This window comes from Eptesicus fuscus, chromosome 18, assembly GCF_027574615.1.
Source record: "Eptesicus fuscus isolate TK198812 chromosome 18, DD_ASM_mEF_20220401, whole genome shotgun sequence".
Lineage (NCBI taxonomy): Eukaryota > Metazoa > Chordata > Mammalia > Chiroptera > Vespertilionidae > Eptesicus > Eptesicus fuscus.
In genome coordinates, this window is record NC_072490.1 from 33,359,828 (window position 1) to 33,378,268 (window position 18,441).

Here is an 18,441-nt window from a genome sequence, read left to right on the forward strand (position 1 = left end):
TACAATGCATTTTTGCAACTTTGTGGAGAAAGTACCTGACCCCGGACTACGTTTCCCAAAAGACCTTGCGGCGCGCATGAGCAGAGAGGCTGGAGAGGACGGGGCGGTAACATTGTAGTACATCCCCTCCGGTTCTGGGCTTCACGCGCGTTTTCGCAACTCAGGCAGACAAGAGGCCCTCCGCACTCTGGCCGTAAACCCCTTTCCTACCTGAGCAGAGCGAGCCGGGGCGGCGAGCCGGGCCCCACCATGGCCGCGAATGTGAGTGTCCCCTCGTCTGTCGGGCCACACCCAAGCTTCCCCGTCACGGGGCCTCTTTCCTCCCGTGGGTCCATTTTGCTTGTCCGACTGACCCTCGTCTGTGCGCCCCGCTGGCTCCCTCTGCATGCTGTTTCTATGCCTTCCGGCAGCTAATCCGTCTATTCGTTTCTCTTAGCCTGTCCAGACTCCAGACTCCTTTTGTCCGTATTCTTTGGGCGCTCTTTTGTGGGGAGGGAGACTCAGGAGGTGTTGCCCCGGACATTGGGATCGACTTGTGCGCGGCACCTCCCAGCGGCCCCTCCTTCATCCCAGTTACCGCCGGGGCCCTTGGTCCCAGATTTGCGGAGCTGGACGTGACCTCAGAGAGGGGGCCAGTCCGCGGGAAGGGTGGGGAAGCCGATGCCGCCCAGGCGGAGCTGTCCAGCAGGGACAGACGGGGCTTTCTGCGCTGGCAGTGAGCTCCCGCCCTAGAGGGGTATGTGAACCGAGGCTGTGATGCGGCAGAGGGGCACAGGTCTTGCTGGGAGCCGAGGAGTTAGGATGACCGTAGGAGGGCGCATTTCCCTACTGTCTGGCCCCTCATCCTCCTAGGGTGGGTTTGGTTAGAGAGGTCCTGAATGAAGGTGATTCCTTTTCAAAGGCCGCTGGCCTCTTCTCCCCGCAGCCAGCTTTTCTCAAGAACCAGTCTACTTAAGTCCAACATTCATTCAACAAATCGAGTGGCCCTTTCCACCAGGGTGCTGCATATGGGAGAAGCTAGTGACTCACCACTCCCTTCCTCCGTGAGAGTGCATCTGGAGCCAGCTGGGGAACCCAGCCAGTCCCAGACACTCCCTCCCCCCTCCCGCCCTCCCGCTGTGGTGGAGTGTCCTACCCACTCTCTCCTGGCCTGTCACACCCTCTTTCCAGGCCCCTGCTCTGTCTCCAAGGATCCTCTCTACCTCCCACACCCTCTGAGAGGCAGAGTTTGTGTCACTCACAGCCCTAGCCACTCTGCCCCAGATTAGAGTTGTCTTTGAGGCCTAGAGGCCTTGAATGCTGCACCTAGAGAAGCCTCAGAGGTGGTCCATGAGACCCAGGGTCTGCCAGTGGAGAGGGCAGTCAGGAGACTCACTTGCCCCCAAAGGTGGACTCCTCTCTGCCCCATACCCCCATCACCATATTTTACAGATGGGGACTTTCCCCAGCAGGGGAAGGCACTTGCCCAGGTCTCACAGCCAGCTTGGCAGGTTACATCAGGGGAAGGTGCTGAAAATGGCAGGCTTTGGAGTCAGGCAGACCTGAGGGCAAATCCACTTTCCTCCTCTCTGTAGTGGTGTGGCCATGATCTCTAGGGGATGCGTTACTGGGACGTTTAAGGGAGGCTATGCTTTCAACAGTGCCTGGTGTGAAGTAGGAACTTAATAAATAAAAAAATTCTTCACAGCGTAGGATGGTCCATCCTGGTGGGCAGAGACCATCTTGGGTATGTTGGGACCTGACCCTTGCCAAGGAATGTCGATGAATTTGGGTAACCTCTAGAAGCAACAAAGACTTGGCAACAGAGGATACCCAAATTCATCGACATTCCTTGGCAAGGGTCAGGTCCCAACATATCCAAGATGGTCTCTGCCCACCAGGATGGACCATCCTACGCTGTGAAGAATTTTTTTGTAGCCTGGTGTGTATTTAGGGGAGGAGCCACCAAGCCCTGGTGGGGTGGAGCAGGGAGATGACAAGATTTTTTAATCAGTGTAACCACTGTCCTGTCACAGGTACTGTTTACCATCTCCATTTTATAAACTAGTAAACAGGATCAGAGAGGTAGAGCAACTTATCCAGGGTTTCACAGCGAGTGATTTTCAGGGCCTGTGTGTTGACCTCTGTTCCCACCTCTCATTACTTTTGAGCCCAGAGTGCTGGGACCGGAAGGGTATGTGTCACTGAGGATACACAGAGGTATTCAGCACACATTATGCAGCCAACATCAAGATGGCTTTGAAGGGAAGGAAGAAGGCTCGGGAGGGTGCCCTTAGGTGTAGGGGTGGGTAGGGAGGATGAGCAGAGGATGTCTCCATCATCCTGTTCGTAGGGAATTTGATTCAGAATGTGGACTGGGGGTGTCATATCTCTACCCACCTTACCAACAAATAGTAGTTAACTCTGGGAGGTGGAGAGAGGGGAGTATTGGCCAGAAAGGGGCCCAAAGAAACTTTCTAGGGTGATAGACACGTTCTGTATCTTGTCCAGGATGTTAGTCAAATGGGGTATGTATTTGTCAAAACCCATCAAACTGTACACTTATTTACCATGTATATTAAAATGAAAACTGAGTATAAATAATGAAATTTAATTTATTTTAAAAACTAAATTTTATTCTTTTTTTTTTTTCAGTATTCTAATACGAGTAATAGAAGAGAACATGTCAAGATTACGACTGACGCCCAGCCAGGCTTCCTGGAGCGGCTGAGCGAGACCTCGGGTGGGATGTTTGTGGGGCTCGTGACCTTCCTACTCTCCTTCTACTTAATTTTTACCAATGAGGTAAATTGTTCAGGGTCTGTGCAGAGTGAGGGTCCCCATAGCGTCAGGGGGCAAAGGCTGTGATCCAGAAGCTGGATTTAGTAATAAGGACTTAATTTTACACTAGAGAGAGGGGGATGTTGAACTCACCAGAATTCTTTGTGATTTGACACACACATCCCACCCCAACCGAAGTAAGCGAGAAGGGAGTGGATAGGTTAACACACCTGATATACTGGGAGCAGCACCAGCTTTAGGCATGGTTTCATCCAGGCTTTTATGCTGGGTCACTAGGAATCTCCATTTCTTCATCTGCTGCCTGTGTTTCTCTGTTGTGGATTTTTTTTTGGCAGGCTCTTCCTTTGTGGTGGCAAAGGAATTCCAGGGTAATATCCAGTCAGCTTAGCAGCCCCAGAGAACAAAGGAACCATCTCCTTCTAAATGATTTTAGCAACAGTTGCAGGGAGATCTCTGAATCCTGGCTTGGGTCTCAGTGTTCACTCTGAACCAGTCCCTGTGGCCAATGAACAAATGTTCTGATTGGCTAGGCCTGGGTCACGTCATTTGGACTTACACCCAAGTAAATCACATGGACTAAGGAGCGAAGGGAAGGAGAAAGCAGAGGAAAATGGGGAAAAGGGTACAAGGCAGACAAAACGGCAGCTAGCTCTAGTATGGAGGCCGTGGGGTGGTGGGAAGGGGTCTGCCTGGGAAAGCAGGAACCTGGGTTTCAGTCCCAACACCGCCACTTGGTAGACCTCAGTTTTCCAACTGCAAAATGGGAAGGTCAGTCTCAGTGCTCTCTGAGGCCCATGCTGCCCTGAGATGCTGTGTCAGGCTACGCCTGAGCTGTTGAAATGCTCACTCCCCTTTGCTCACAGGGCCGCGCGTTGAAGACAGCAACTGCCCTGGCTGAGGGGCTCTCACTTGTGGTGTCCCCTGACAGCATCCACAGTGTGGCTCCGGAGAACGAGGGGAGGCTGGTGCACATCATTGGGGCCCTGCGGACATCCAAGGTGCGTTTCACGATGGTTGCTGACCCCCTGGAGGCGTGCGGCACATCACTAGATACTGTTCGGTTGAGGATTTTGAAAGCATGGACACACATGGGTGTGATTACTGACCCCACACTCAGCAGCTGTGTGGACCCATCACTTCTGAGTCTCAACATCTTCATCTGTAAATTGGGGAGAAAAATTGTAACAAATTGGGGGGCCAGTTTTGAAGATTTGGTAGAATTAAGTAGCTAACGTCCTGGCACAGTGCCTGGCATGTGGCATGAGCTTTACAAATAGGTGCTTTAATGATTATGATTAGCATGTGTGTCTAGTGAAGGCTACGAAGGTACTCTGGTTATTGGACCTTTCCAGGCTGTGAGGCACATGTCCCAGGCACTGGGTGTTTAGAACTTGGGGAAGGCAGCTTCACTCCATTCTCCTACATGAAGCAGCCATAGCGTTCTCTGTCCTGTCCCGTCCTGGTCCTCTATCTGTTTCCTTTCTAGTCCAGCTTCCCCTGAGCCAGGCATTCTGGGCCGGTGTGTGTTTTGTTCTTTATGTATTCATTTTCGGTTTGTTTGCTTGTTTTTGAAGCTCTTGTCTGATCCAAACTATGGGGTCCACATTCCGGCTGTGAAGCTGCGGCGGCACGTGGAGATGTACCAGTGGGTAGAAACCGAGGAGTCCAGGTGAGGTACCAGTGAGTGAAAATCAGCTTTTTGACACTTCTGAAATTTAAAGTATGAAATCTATCAGAGAAATGTCAAATTATCCCAAAGTTAATGGTGAATGATCTTCTGTTTGGAGGTGGCAGAAATCCAGTGCAGAGTGGCCTGAGCTTAAGGCATTACTGGTTTCAGGCCACAAACAATTTTTTCCCATGTGTTAATTCCATCTTCTCTTCCATGGGGGAACAGAAGTGGCCTCCTGGCTTACATCCTATAAGTTTTAAAAAAATATTATTATTTTTAATCCTCACCTGAGGATATGTTTTTATTGATTTTTAGAGAGAGGAAGTTGGGGGGGGGGGAGGGTTGAGAGAGAGAAACATCACTTGGTTGCCTCCTATACCCACCCTGACCAGGGATGGAACCCGCAACCTAAGTGTGTTTCCTGACCGGGAATCGAACCCACAACTATTTTAGTGCACAGGACACCACTCTAACCAACTGAACCACCCAGCTGGCAACATTCCATCAGGTTTTTAAAAAATATATATTTTTATTGATTTCAGAGAGGAAGGGAGAGGGGGAGAGAGAGATAGAAACATCATTGATGAGAGACAAATCATTGATTGACTGTCTCCTGTACGCCCCCCTCTGGGGATTGAGCCCACAAACTGGGCATGTGCCCTTGGCCAGAATCGAACCCGGGATCCTTCAGTCCACAGACCGATGCTCTATCCACTGAGCCAAACCGGCTAGGCCAACATCCTATCAGTTTTAACAGACATCTTAGGGGAGATTCTCATTGGCCATGGTGGGGGTCAGCCCCAACTGAGCCAAATGGACCATGAGTTGAGGGGCGGAGAGGTGGCTGGGTGAGCCGGAGCAGCTCAAGCTCAGCCTGGTGCAGGGCACCTGCAGAGGGTCTTAATGGGGCTGTTCTGGAGCAGAGGGTACAGCCAGATCTCTGAGTCCAGAGAGAGGAACTGTGACCCTTGGTGTGAGCCAGGCAGAGGCAGATTTCAGCTCCAGTTAAAAAAGCACTTTTCTCGGGTCAGGCCTCAAGGGCTGGAGCTGGCTGTCTGCCAGGGAGAGAGCAGCCTGTCTGGGCTGGTGCAGACAAGGCCTGCTCCATTTGGGCAGTTTGACTGGGTAGCCCCAAGTTGCTTCAGCTGGAGATGCTTAGAGATGGGAATGTCTCAGGAGTGACGGGCTGACTCTGGAACTGCTGTGCTTTCCCCGCAGAGATTATACTGAGGACGGGCAGGTGAAAACGGAGAGGAAGTACTCCTACAGTGAGTATAGGCCCCCGTTCTCCAGGGCCACATCCCAGGCCTGTGGGCAGATGCTGGGCACATCCCTGCAGTGGGGAAGGGCACGGAACCAGGTGTCGGGATCCCTGGGTGCTGGTGCTCAGAGCCCTGCTCTCCCATCCGTCCAGCGAGGCTCCAGGAGCTGCCCCTTCAGCCCCAGAAAGGGTCACAGGCTTGGATAAGTGGACCTCGGACATGTGACCACGGCTACCATGGTTGCTGAGTTGTTCCCTCTTCCCACAACAGACCCTGAATGGAGGTCGGAAATCGTCAACAGCAGGAACTTCGACCGAGAGATTGGCCACAAAAACCCTAGGTGAGGTCTGGGCCCCCAGGCCTGAGTGCAGCCTTGGCTGCCACTGGCATGTCTGCAGCCTCAGCTTCCTCATCTGAGTAATGGGACCGAGTTACTTCTGCCTCATGAGTTGATTAAAGTATTGGACATGTGGGCCACACTCTGGTCTGGGATGACCACCCACTCCCTGGCACAAGTCTGGGTGCTAGGTGGGACAGCTCCTGGGCACCAGGAACAGAGGCGAGACCCAACTTCCCTGACCCCAAACAAGCTACCCTCAAACAAGTCATGAATTCAAGGCCTGGACTGAGTGCCTGAAGGGATTTGCATGTGTAGTACCAGGGAAGCCTTTGTTAACCATTAACCATGGGGGAGGAGGACAGGAAGGGCTTTCAGGAGCAGGGGCATTTGATCTGGGCCTTTGTAGGATTTTGGCAGGGGGAGGTTAGCTCAGGGACGTGGGGGTGGAGCAGGCCTGATGTGAATGTGCACAGTGGGCTTAGATACTACCTGGGGCTGGGGTCAATGAGGGTGTGAAGTCCATGGAAGGTCCATCTGATGGCTGGGGGTGGGACAGGCTGGTAGGGGTCTAGCGGTCAGGGAAGGGGGACTTGAGATCATCCAGGGGGTGGAGTTGCTGGTAAAGACAAGATGTCTGCAGTGCTTGGCTGGTCTGGACTTGCAGGAGCCCCTTGGGTAGGGACCCTCCCCAGCACAACCCAAAGGGACTCAGATACTCCCACCTGGTGTCCTGCTTCACTGATAGCTCCCTCTGTCCCACAGTGCGATGGCCGTGGAGTCGTTCACGGCAACAGCCCCCTTCGTCCAGATTGGCAGGTTTTTCCTCTCGGCAGGTAAGTCTGTGGCCCCTTCGGGTGAGCCATCGCCAGACCAGAGGTTCGGTGCTTCCATTTGGCCACTGGTGCTCCAGCACTCAGCCCTTTGGTGGGTAAAGTGGCTCTGCTCCCTGGACATGGGATCAACCAGAACCTTTCCAAGGATCATGTTTTGGGCTGGGGTCAGAGAGCAGGCAAATCTCTAGGAGGCAGGGACTCGTGTAGAACATCCCCACCTCGGGCAGGTTCCTCTGACACTGGATTATTCCAGAGAATGACTGCCAGGCACTGCTGTGGTGCTGGTGCCTGTTCTGACCAGACGAAGCCGAGAGCCCTTCCTCAAGGGGCCCTGAGCCAGTAGTAGAGCCAAAGTTCTCCCTGAGGCTCCACCGCTGAGCCCCACATGGCATCTAGTCCTGTGCCAAGGAGTGCGTGGTTCATCCTCCTCCCCACCAAGTTATTCCAAAGAGTGGATTTCAAGGGACAAGGCAGTATCACGGGCCACAGTAACTCCCGGGGCTCTGTCCCCGAGCTTGACCCGGGAAGGTGGGAGAGGAGACACTGAGGACCCAAATAACCAAGGTGAGGGAGGAGAGGCTGGGATCGAGGGCTTGGCCTGCTGCCATCTGCTCTGTTGCTCAGCCAGTGCCCACCAGCCCTGGCCTCCAGTGGTCTCCATGCAGCTTGGGAGCCAGGCTTGGGCATGGGCAACCAGACCCAAGGTGGAATGGGTGCCGAGCCAAGACCATTCCCAGAGCTGTGGTCACTGTGACTGGACGGAGAGGGACAGGAAAGGCTTCCTGGAGGAGCGGGAGACGGCAGTGGGGCTGGCAAGGGGCAGCTGTGGAAGAGCGGGGGCTGGAGAAGGGCACTGCGTGGGGGTCGTGCGCTGAAGGCCCTGAGGAGAATGAGCCAGGAGCGGACAGCTGGGCGGGCATCGGTCTCCTCATGCGGTGGGAAGGATGTCAGGCTGAGGGGTTTGCAGATCAGGGGTGTTTCAAATTGCACACCATCGTCTCTATTTAACACCCTGTTTTCTCTCAGGCCTCATTGACAAAGTTGACAACTTCAAGCCACTGAGCCTGTCCAAGCTGGAGGACCCACACGTGGACATCATTCGCCGGGGAGACTATTTCTACCACAGTGAAAACCCCAAGTACCCAGAGGTGCACAGAGGGACTTGGATAGTTCAGATAGTACAGATCAGGGCCCCTGAAGTACCATCTCCCAGGAATACACAGCAGTCAAGTTCTCGCTTAAGACTGATTCTGTTTGGTGGAATCCACAGCTGCTCTTGGCCAAATGAATTAGAGGGGAGGGAGTTTTAGGTGATGGAACCACCTGGGAAAAGCTATAGAGGTGGGAAAAGAGGGTGTGTGTAGGGGCTCGACAGTGCCATGGACCCCGGCCCAGGCTGACTGCTCCTGGCCTCACTCACCCCACTTTCTTCCACCCCCAGGTCGGAGACGTGCGAGTTTCCTTCTCCTATGCCGGGCTGAGCAGCGACGACCCTCACCTGGGCCCAGCTCATGTGGTAATGTAACTTCTCCAGGGCAGACTAAGGCAGGGCTTCCCAGTCTCCCTGGGCATGGACACAGTGGACAGCGTTGGGAATGTGGCTTTGGACCCTCCCTCTAGGAACTGTGCTCGTATTCACAGTTAGGCATGCCTTTGAGCACTTCCAGAGGTCTGTGTCCCCTGAAGCCATCCATGGATATCTGTAGACCCCAGGTTAAGAACTGGGATGGCATCCGTCTCCTCACTCACTTCCCTGGTAGGCACACAGTGTAGACGGGTGCTGGAGCGGGTGGGCTGGTCACTGTCTCAGCTCTAACACTAAATTCTCTGACCAGGTCACTGTGATTGCCCGGCAGCGGGGTGACCAGCTAGTCCCATTTTCCACCAAGTCTGGGGACACCTTGCTTCTCCTGCACCATGGGGACTTCTCAGCCGAGGTGAGTTGCTGCTGTCTACCTCTGTGATGGAGGGACTGGTGTTTCCCTCCCTGCCACTTTTAATAAGGTTATTAAATAAGCACCTACTTCTAGAGGTCATAGCCAGTAGTACACTGGGCAAAACAGACTCCTTCCCTGGCATGCAGTCTTGTGGGGGAGAGTGACTCATCAGTAAAACAAGTAAGGGCACCTTGCGCCGAGTATCATGAAGGGGAGGCAGATGCTTGGAGATAAACGGGCATAATGGGAAATCTGCTTTGACAGTGTCTAGAAAGGCCTCTCTGAGTAACATTTCTGCTGAGTGCCAAGTGAAGAGAGGGGGTCAGTGCTGAAAGTAGTCTAGGCAGGTCAGAGTTCACCTTGTTGGGAACATCAAGAGTGTCCGTGTGGCCAGCACCCAGAGAGGGGTTAGGGGAAGAAGACTACTGAGCAGGCAGGGCCCCTTGTGAGGGGGTGGATTAGGTGGGCAGTGAAGGGATTTGAGCTGCAGAGTCTCAGGACCAGGTGAGGGCAGGCACCCCCCTTCCCCTCTGTAGAAGGAAGAGGGAGGGTCATGCTTCTCAAGTCCCAAGGAGAAGGGGTACAAAGATGTACCAATTAGTTCAGTTAGCCACTCTTCTCTAAGCAGGAAATCCTTCTCTTTAACAGAAAGATACAGCTTTTCCATTGTTTAACACAGTGTATCACTGTACACATTCTGTGCTTGCTCTGAATAGGATTGCTGGGTTTTGCATCCAGAAGGTCTTGAAAAGGGTAGTGGGCAGGTGTTGGCTTAGGCCCTCAGCTGTCATCCCTCTCACTTTAGCACCCAGCCCTGGGTTGTTGCATGGGCCCAGCCTTCTCTAGCCAGCACTAGGGTGTGGTTGGGCTGCAGCTCAGGAGCCCAGTTACCAACCTCAGGGTGGAGCTGCCACCTCCCAGCCTGACATGGTATGAGTCACCCTTTCCTCCAGCAACTCTCAGGGCCCCCTGGGTAGTTTCTAATATTAGGAAGCCCTGTCCAGGCCTTTCCCTCTCTCCCAGAGTGCCAGCCCTGTCCCCAGGCTTCCATCCTCCTGCAGGCAAAGGCGGGTGTGAGCTGCCCCCAGAGGAGTGGTGGGCTCATGGCTTAGATAACTCCCCAGGAGGGAAGACGGTGACAGTGGAGATGGGCAGGAGCTTCCTGATCACCCTGGGCCTCCAGCACAGGGTCTGGGGTCTGTTAAGCAGGGAAAGAAGGCCCTGAGCCAAGGAGGCATCCTGAGCCCTTAGAAAGAAACCCTGGGAGTCCGGCTGTCCAGCTTTCAGTCCTGGGGACAGGAGAGTGCAGTGTGGACAAGCATGGGCACTGGAGATGGCCCCATCTCAAGCCCTGCTCTGCCTTCCGCTGGCCACGAGACCTTGAGCCAGTTGATTATCCTCTCAGCCTGTTGGCCCTTCTGTAAAATGGAAATTAAAAGAAAAGATTATTGCAATTATTCCTCCCTTATTTGGTTGTTGTGAAGATGATCCATTTTATTAAGGACCAGGGACACAGGGACAAAACAGACATGCCCTCAAGCTCATAGCTTAGTTAACTGCTTGTGTGAGATCCTGGGCATGTCACTTGTCCTCTCAGATCCTCAGTTTCCTCTTCTACAAAATGGAGATAAGTGTGCCTACCTCATCAAGTTATTTTGAGGATTAAGTAATACTTTTATACTTGTAAAGCACTTAGGACAGTGACTGATAAATAGTTAGCAGTAAGTGTTAGCTATCAGTTAGCTATCATAATATTATTATAGATAATGACTAGGTAGGCTCTCTGAAGAAATGGCATTTCAGCCAAGACTAGAAGAATGTGTAGGAGCTGGCCAGGCACAACTGGGCAAACATGCTCTCAGCAGAGCAACCGCATGTGCAAAGGCCGCAAGGCAGGAGGAGGTTTGACCTGTGCCCCAGTGGGGCTGAGGCGCAGCTGGCTGCATGGAGAAGGTGGTGGTGGTGGTGGCAGAAGCAGGGAGGCCCGTGGGGAGGAGGCTACTGAAGGGGCCCTGGTGAGAGGGGTTGACGGTGGTGAGAGAGGATTTGAGGAAATGTGGACCCTGTGTTGACAGGACTTGCTGATGGCCAGGATGAGAGATGGTGAGGGCAGGAACAAGCCAAGTTTTGGCTTATGCAGGTGGGTGGGTGGTACCATTTGCTGAGATGGAGACGACAAAGAACAGGTTGGGGTGGAAACTCCAGTGTCAGTGTCAGATGTGCCAAGACATGCAGTGGATGTCACATAGGCTGTGGGAGCCATGGGGGTGAGGCCCAGAAAGATACACTCCTGGGAGAGAGTGTGGACTGAAGCAGCCAGGGAATTTCAGCATTTAGAGCAGGCGTCCTCAAACTACGGCCCGCGGGCCACATGCGGGTGTTTTTGCCGTTTTGTTTTTTTACTTCAAAATAAGGTATGTGCAGTGCGCATAGGAATTTGTTCCTAGTTTTTTTTAAACTATAGTCCGGCCCTCCAACGGTCTGAGGGACAGTGAACTGGCCCCCTGTTTAAAAAGTTTGAGGACCCCTGATTTAGAGGATGGTAAGAGGGAAGGAATGGCCGGCAGACTGAGGAGGGAAACCAGAGAGGTCCCAGATGCCATGAGCAGTGTCTGAGATTAAGTCGATACCATACATGAAGCATTTCCCATAGCGCCTGCAGGCACACTCAAACGTTCCCACTGTCCTGGTTGTGGATAAACGGCCCCAGAAAGGTACCGCTGTAGTATGAGGGAGGGTCAAGTTTATTCCAGATGAGTTGGTGGGCTGAGGACTCTTGAAGGAGGTGTCCTGTGACCTGAGGGCCCATACCTTCCATACAGATGTGTGTGCACACCTTGCTCTGCTGTGCTAGGTTGGGGAGGCACTTAGACCTGGGAGGGAGATGCGCCCTTGCCTTCCTCTGGTCTGTTCAGAAATGGCCAATATCTCCTGCTTTGTTATGGCCCCCTCAGCCACCTGCCTGCTTTGTCCTACAGGAGGTGTTTCTTAGAGAACAGAAGAGCAACTCCATGAAGACATGGGGCCTGCGGGCAGCTGGCTGGATGGCCATGTTTATGGGCCTTAACCTCATGACACGGATCCTCTATACCCTGGGTAGGTGGGGGAGACTGGGGTGGGAATCTTGCACGCCCTCCTGTAGCCCCCTATGCTTCCTCCATGCTTCTCACACCATCTGTCAGCTTTTCTGGCCTGATGGTATGCAACTTGGGGCAGGAAGTGGGCATTTGGCCGTCTCTGAGTACATACTCCATAGCTTTGGGATGAAGGGCCAGCCTTTGCAGTGAGCTGGACTTCAAGTCAGAGCTCTGGACCTTGGGCCTCTTTCCCGTGTTAGCTGCAGTTATATCTCACACCTCATTTGTAGTTTTATGAAATATTTTGCAAACAGGAAACACTAAAATATTGTTATACTTTTGGGCTAGGTTTGGGATAGCCAGCAATTCTGGGGCACAAGGGAGTTTGCTGGGCAGCTCCCATAGCCTGAGGTTGGCACCAGTGAGCCCAGTAGTTGCCCAAGTGACGCAGCCTGGTTCAGGACTGAGTGCCCGGCTGATTGAGTAAGGGCGGGTCTAGACTGTTGCAATCAGAGGAATGGGAGGATGGGACTTCAGAGGACTTTCCATCTGAGCCTTTACCCCAGTGAGTCCCTGTCCAGTCAGATGATTCAGCCTTCTCTGAGCCCCAGCAGAAACCTTTCCCCCACTTACCCATTCCATTTTGGGAGAGATCTGGCTGCATATACCCCAGACTATCAGAGCAGAGAGGGCCACCTGCCTCATTTTGCGGATGGGAAAACTGAGGTGCAGGGAGGGGAAGGACACTTCTCCAAGGTTTTCTTTGGATAGATGATTTGTGCTCAGAAAGGCACTCAGCCCTGAACCAGGCTGGGTCACTTGGGCAACTACTGAGCTCCATTCAGGAGAGATCTGCATTTGAACAGAACCCTCCACCTTTTCCTCTGCACTAAGCCCATCGTGGGTGGGTGACCTGGACAGGCCTTTTTTTCTCTCAGAGACTGTTGCCCCATCATCAAGATGAGAAGGTTGGAGTCTCTTTCAGAGGGCCCTTTGAATCTACCTGCCTGTGCTCCTCTGATTCTCTCCATATCTGAAATGCTGACATTCCAGATTCAGAACAGACTTCAGAGGATGGAGAGATCCAAAGTGCAGGGCGAGTGATTCAGGAGCCTGCAACACAAAAGCATTCATTCAGTAAGAATTACTGAGCGCCTGGAGTGTGCAAGACATTGCTCTGAGCCCAGGAGACCACACAATGAATAGGACAGACAAGGTCCCTGTCCTTTCAAGGCTCAGAGCCATGGCTTAGAGCTAAGGCTCTGGGCTCAGACAGTCTCGAGTTTTAAGTCCTGGCTCTGGCGCTTTCTAGCTGTAAGACTTACAGCAAGTTAAACTCTCCGGGCCTCGTGACCTTGTGGGTAAAATGAGGTGACGAATAGCACTGACCTTGCATTGGCTGGGTGGCTCAGTTGGTTGGAATTTTGTCCTGCACACCCAAAGGTTGGGGGTTCGATTCCCAGTCAGGGCATATAACCTAGGTTATGGGGTTGATCCCTGGTTGGGGCACATATGGGAGGCACCTGATCCATGTTTCTCTCTCATGTTGATGTTTCTCTCAAATCAATAAAAAACATATCCTTGGATGAGGATTAAAAATAACACAAAAATAATACCAGCCTTACAGGGGTTAGGCCTATGGGTTAGATGAGATGGTACAGGTAGTGCCTGACACATGGTCAACAGTATAAAACGTGAACTCTACTTCTTATGAGGGCCAAATAGGGGTGCTACCTGAGAGTAGACAACGATGAGCCGTGAGGTGGCCTGCAGGATCCTGTAGTCAAGGCAGGGCACCAGGGCTTCCTCTGCAAACCAGTGGCACCAGAGCACTGGGGCCTCCTGGGAACTCAGTGGAGATTCCCCCGTGGGATGCTGGACAGGCCAGGAACAGGGTAGTTCCAGATGGATTTAGCCGGATCCTAGACTTCATACTGGGCCTGTGAGATCCTTGAGGCAGGGGCCAGCTGAGGCTAATTTGTTTCCCTCAGTCCATGCAGAGCTGGCATGTAGATAATTGGTAACAACCTGCTGCCTGAATGAACAAACACCTCCAGGAGTGGCTGAGGGGCCCAAATAGGCACCACAGAAAAGTCTGCCGTCTCCTTTGTGTGAGTGTACAGCAAATGGTGTTTGCCACTGTTACAGTCGAATGTCTTTTTGTTGTTGTTAATCTCACCCAGATATTTTTTCCATTGATTTTTAGAGAGTGGAGGGGGGCGGGGGGGGAGAGAGAGAAACATTGATGTGAAAGAGATACATTGACTGTTTGCCTCCCGCATGTGACCACTGGGGCCGAGAATTGAACCTGCAACCCAGGTACATCCCTTGACCAGGAATCAAACTTGTGACCCTTTGGTGTGTGTGTGTGTGTGTGTGTGGGTGTGTGTGTGTGTGTAGGGGGCGGCAGATACTGTAACCACTGAGCACACCACCCAGGGCCTTATGTCTTTATATTGGCTTTAGATTGATTTCAACATGCAGTTTGAAGTTCACAAAGCACTTGTACATGCCTTCTCCCTGGAGCACTGTGCAGCGGGTGGCTCAGTCTGTGCCCAGCCATGCAGCTCAGGAGGGAGGGCTCCTCTTTTGGATCTTTCAGCCCTCACTAGGAGGTTACTTGCCTTCCACCAATGACCCTCTCCTCCCCTTACTCACCTGGCATTAAGGGCTCATCCTTGTCTAGAGACAGGAACCATTTGCTGACTTTTGAGACGTAGAACATGGCGTCCTCGGAAGCCTCACTGCCTTTCTTTTCCCCACAGTGGACTGGTTTCCTGTCTTCCGAGACCTGGTCGACATTGGCCTGAAGGCCTTTGCCTTCTGTGTGGCCACCTCACTGACCCTGCTGACCGTGGCTGCTGGCTGGCTCTTCTACCGGCCCCTGTGGGCCCTCTTCATCGCCTGCCTGGCCCTGGTGCCCATCATCATTGCTCGGACACGGGTGCCAGCCAAAAAGCTGGAGTGAAACGGGCCCTGGCACCCATTTGAGTTTCAGGATCCAGGTCTCCCCCTGCCCCCTCCTCTGACCCTGCTCCATACCAGAGCACGAGTCCACACTGGTTTTAGATTCTGCACCTGCTCCACTCTTCAAGGGGCCAGACTCGGCAGCATGCACTTCCATCGGGTTTGGTGTTCATCTGTTAACGGCTCTCCACCCCTTTCTTGTCAGTGAGCAGCTTTGATGGGCAGAAGGCAGCTCCTATTGGGCAGCATGACAAGCGTTCTCCCGCTTGTTTCCTCCTTCTCTTGGGACTGTGTGGCAGGTTCGCATGCTTCATCTAGCCGGTGTCTTCAGATATCAAGGTGCCACTCAGAGACCTGCTGCCTTACCCCCTACTGCCTCTGCTCCTTGGAGATGAGTGCCAGGTTCTGCCACACCACTAGCCGCTCCCTTGATACTAAAGGGCCACCTTTATCAGCTGTCTCATCGGTGCTGTATTGCCAAGACAGACGAAGCCCATACATACCCTGCAAGCAGGGTCACTATAAACCCAGTTTGTGGCTAGAACTTGATTTGATACTTCAAAAAAGCAAATCCACTGGCTATGTCCTGAGGGAAATTGGACATTGGTTGGGCTTTACACTTTTTATGGTTTGGCAGAATCTTCTTAGTGTATAGTATCCCAAAGGCTCTGAGTTTTTATTGCTTCACTTCATGTGTACTCTCCTACCCCGAGGGAGTTGTTAAAAATGAGATTTGAAAAGCAAAACAGAAAACCACCTGAATGACTAACATTTCAGACTGTTACAGAGAAAGACACCCTTTAACCTGTTAGTTGAGGTTAATTCAGAGCACAGAAAGGTGTTAAATGGGGCTGTGACTTACCTGGTTAAAAAAAAAAAGTTACCGTTGTCAGTATTCTGGGTCACTGGGAAGCTTTAAGATGCTTTTGAAATAAGTGTTACAAAATGATTGTCTCCCCTCTGGGAGGAGTTGGGGAATATCTACAAGGCAAAGCGTTTCCTTTTATCCTATGGCATCAGACACTACCTGTGTACTTGAAGAGTTCTGAGTTTTTAGTCAACTATTAAAGGAAAAGGTTGGAAGCTTTATATCCTGCGCTCCTTCACATGACCCCATCAAAATCAAGCTTGGAGGCCTCAGGCTTGCTGTAGATGTGAGTGCTCTTGCCGGCCTCATTCCTTTCTTCATGGAGGACTTCTGATACAGCGGCTGGCCTCCATGGCTGCTTCTGCTGTTCCTTTTATCTGTTAAGTGTCTGCCACTTTGCTCCTCCAAAATAAAATCTACCCACACTTAATCAACATATTTCCCAACTTCTCTTTCACACCCTTTGAAAGATAAAGAATGTAACCTTGATGTCCTAAAAAATTCTGTGTGTAGCTTTTACTTGATCTTTTACTACTTGGAAATTGTTCTACCTTGCTGGGGTGGTTGCTTTAGGAAATAACTATCTGGTAGTTGAAAAGGGGTCAGAACTTCTGAAAATAGTGATCTAATAATCTCTCCTATAGTCCTGGTATATCTGTTACAGATTCTTCATGGTAAAGACAGCTGGCCCCACAGATGATTTATCTGGGTTTAAGGACTGAAATAGTTCACTGCAGTTTCACTCAATCTCTAAATTGGGTGGAGAATGTCTGGCCCACAGGCCATATAAGGCCTGAGAAATCATTTGATCTGGCTCTGCCAAGGCATTAGGGGTGAGTTAATTAAATGTTTGACCAAATATAGCGGGATAATGTTTAAGTTGATAATTTTGTGTGGCCTGCAAATGATGTTATAAATATTCAAATGGCCCTTGGCAGAAAAAGTTTCCCCACCCCTGCTCTAAATCCTCAAAGGATGCTTTTGGAAAATACAGTACAGTAAACCCTCGATTTAACCGACTTAAAGTATTTAATGGACAAAATTTCCAGTCTGTATGTCATGTGAAAATTAACACCCTCTCAATTAAAAAATGCTTTTAACCAAGAGTTGCTTACAAATAACAGGATATTTTTTTGTTATTCACTGTTATTTTTAATAAATTTTAGTGAATAGGCCATATGCTAGAAAAAACACAAGTAATTTTGATGACAAATAAATATCACATATCTACAACTATAATCTACATATTTAAATCCAAGAATCACTGCTTGTAAACAATGTTTGGTGAATGATGTACACGTGATCACACCGCATGGAACAGTAATTAATTTTGTTGTCACATGGTGTCACTTTCTGCAGCAGTTTTAATGCTGAAGTTCCGACATACACTAAACCACATCCCATCTGTGTGCATCTGTTTACTCGTGGAGACTGGTGAATGTACACATTTACTAGATCTATTCAGTATAAATTTAAAATTACAGTAATACATGTAGAAAACCTCTGAAATTAAATTTTTCATATATACTTAATAAACTTGTCTACGTAAGAGAAAACAGGTAAACTAATTTGTCAACTTTTTAATATATGCATTCGGGAAACCTATTTTATATAATGGGCTTTCAGCTTTAATGGACACACTCTTGCCCAAATTAGTCCTTTATATCGAGGTTTTACTGTATATACAAAATTTTTGGGATTTGGTCTGTGTAATTTTTCCTAGCATAAGATTTTAAAATTACTGCCAATTTCAAGTGTTCTTTAGGAGCAAAATAATGTTAAGTAATATTTGATGCCTTGGGAAAAATCATGAAATTTTTATTCTTTGTATTTTTTATAGGAAAATCAAAATAAATTTCTAAGTATCTTTTATAGGACATTGCCATTGTTCCTTTTGTTGTTTCTGTATTCTTTCTGAAACTTCTATCTTAAAGAATTCAGCCGTAAAATTCAGTACAAACCATATGATTTTTAGACTCAGTTCTAAGTTGTTTTTAGTGGTTAATATATATATATTTAAAGGGCAGCTCAATATTTCTAGCACTTAGAAGTCTTAAATATCAAAGCCTACTTTGTTTTGGATGCATTTAAAGTGAAGGATTCACACTTCACCCATCTTCAGAATTGTGCTAGAAGACAGGATGGAGTCACAGTCCAAAAGGCATCATTGGCTTTGGGTTGGCACAGACCTGAATTCCAGTCTCAAGTCTGCCACTGATTGGCTATGTGATGTTGGGAAAATCAATACTTTGAGCCTCAGTTCCCTCATCTGTAAAAATGGGAACAATGCTATTGTACCCCCACAAGTTTGCTGTGAGGACTGACAGAAAGCACATGAAATGCCAAACACATGACATTAACTTTTCATTCTTTTTGCCTTGTCCTCCGAGCCACACAGCTCCAGGCAGCCTGTTGCTAGGAGCTTTAGTGCCTTGTGAGGGTTTCCTCGTATCTATCTGGTCACTGACCCATGGCCTACGTTCCCCTGCACTGCTAATTATCCACTCTTAAGTTAGCAATTTGAATAGTTCTTTTTACATATTACAAGATTTGAAGCAGGTGAGTGATAACTTTCCAAAACGTATTCTTGTATTTCAAAACTGAAAGTTGTATTTGACTTCCATAGTGCCTCCTAGGAGCTGACCTCTGCCTGAAAAACAGGTTGGTTTGGGGAGACAGGATGATGCTCGACTGAATTCCCAGA

The 18,441-nt window shown here is 50.4% G+C and overlaps 1 protein-coding gene across 1 annotated transcript; it reads left to right on the forward strand.

The window, feature by feature from the left end:
* Nucleotides 1-105: 105 nt before the first annotated feature.
* On the forward strand, nucleotides 106-17,609 carry TMEM43 (transmembrane protein 43). The gene is made up of 12 exons (XM_008152462.3): nucleotides 106-261; nucleotides 2,635-2,784; nucleotides 3,645-3,779; nucleotides 4,356-4,450; nucleotides 5,672-5,721; nucleotides 5,986-6,055; nucleotides 6,818-6,888; nucleotides 7,915-8,036; nucleotides 8,330-8,404; nucleotides 8,724-8,825; nucleotides 11,804-11,921; nucleotides 14,668-17,609. The coding sequence occupies exons 1-12, from the start codon at nucleotides 250-252 to the stop codon at nucleotides 14,868-14,870; spliced, it is 1,203 nt and encodes a 400-aa protein (XP_008150684.1). The 5' UTR covers nucleotides 106-249; the 3' UTR covers nucleotides 14,871-17,609.
* The last annotated feature ends 832 nt before the right edge of the window (nucleotides 17,610-18,441 follow it).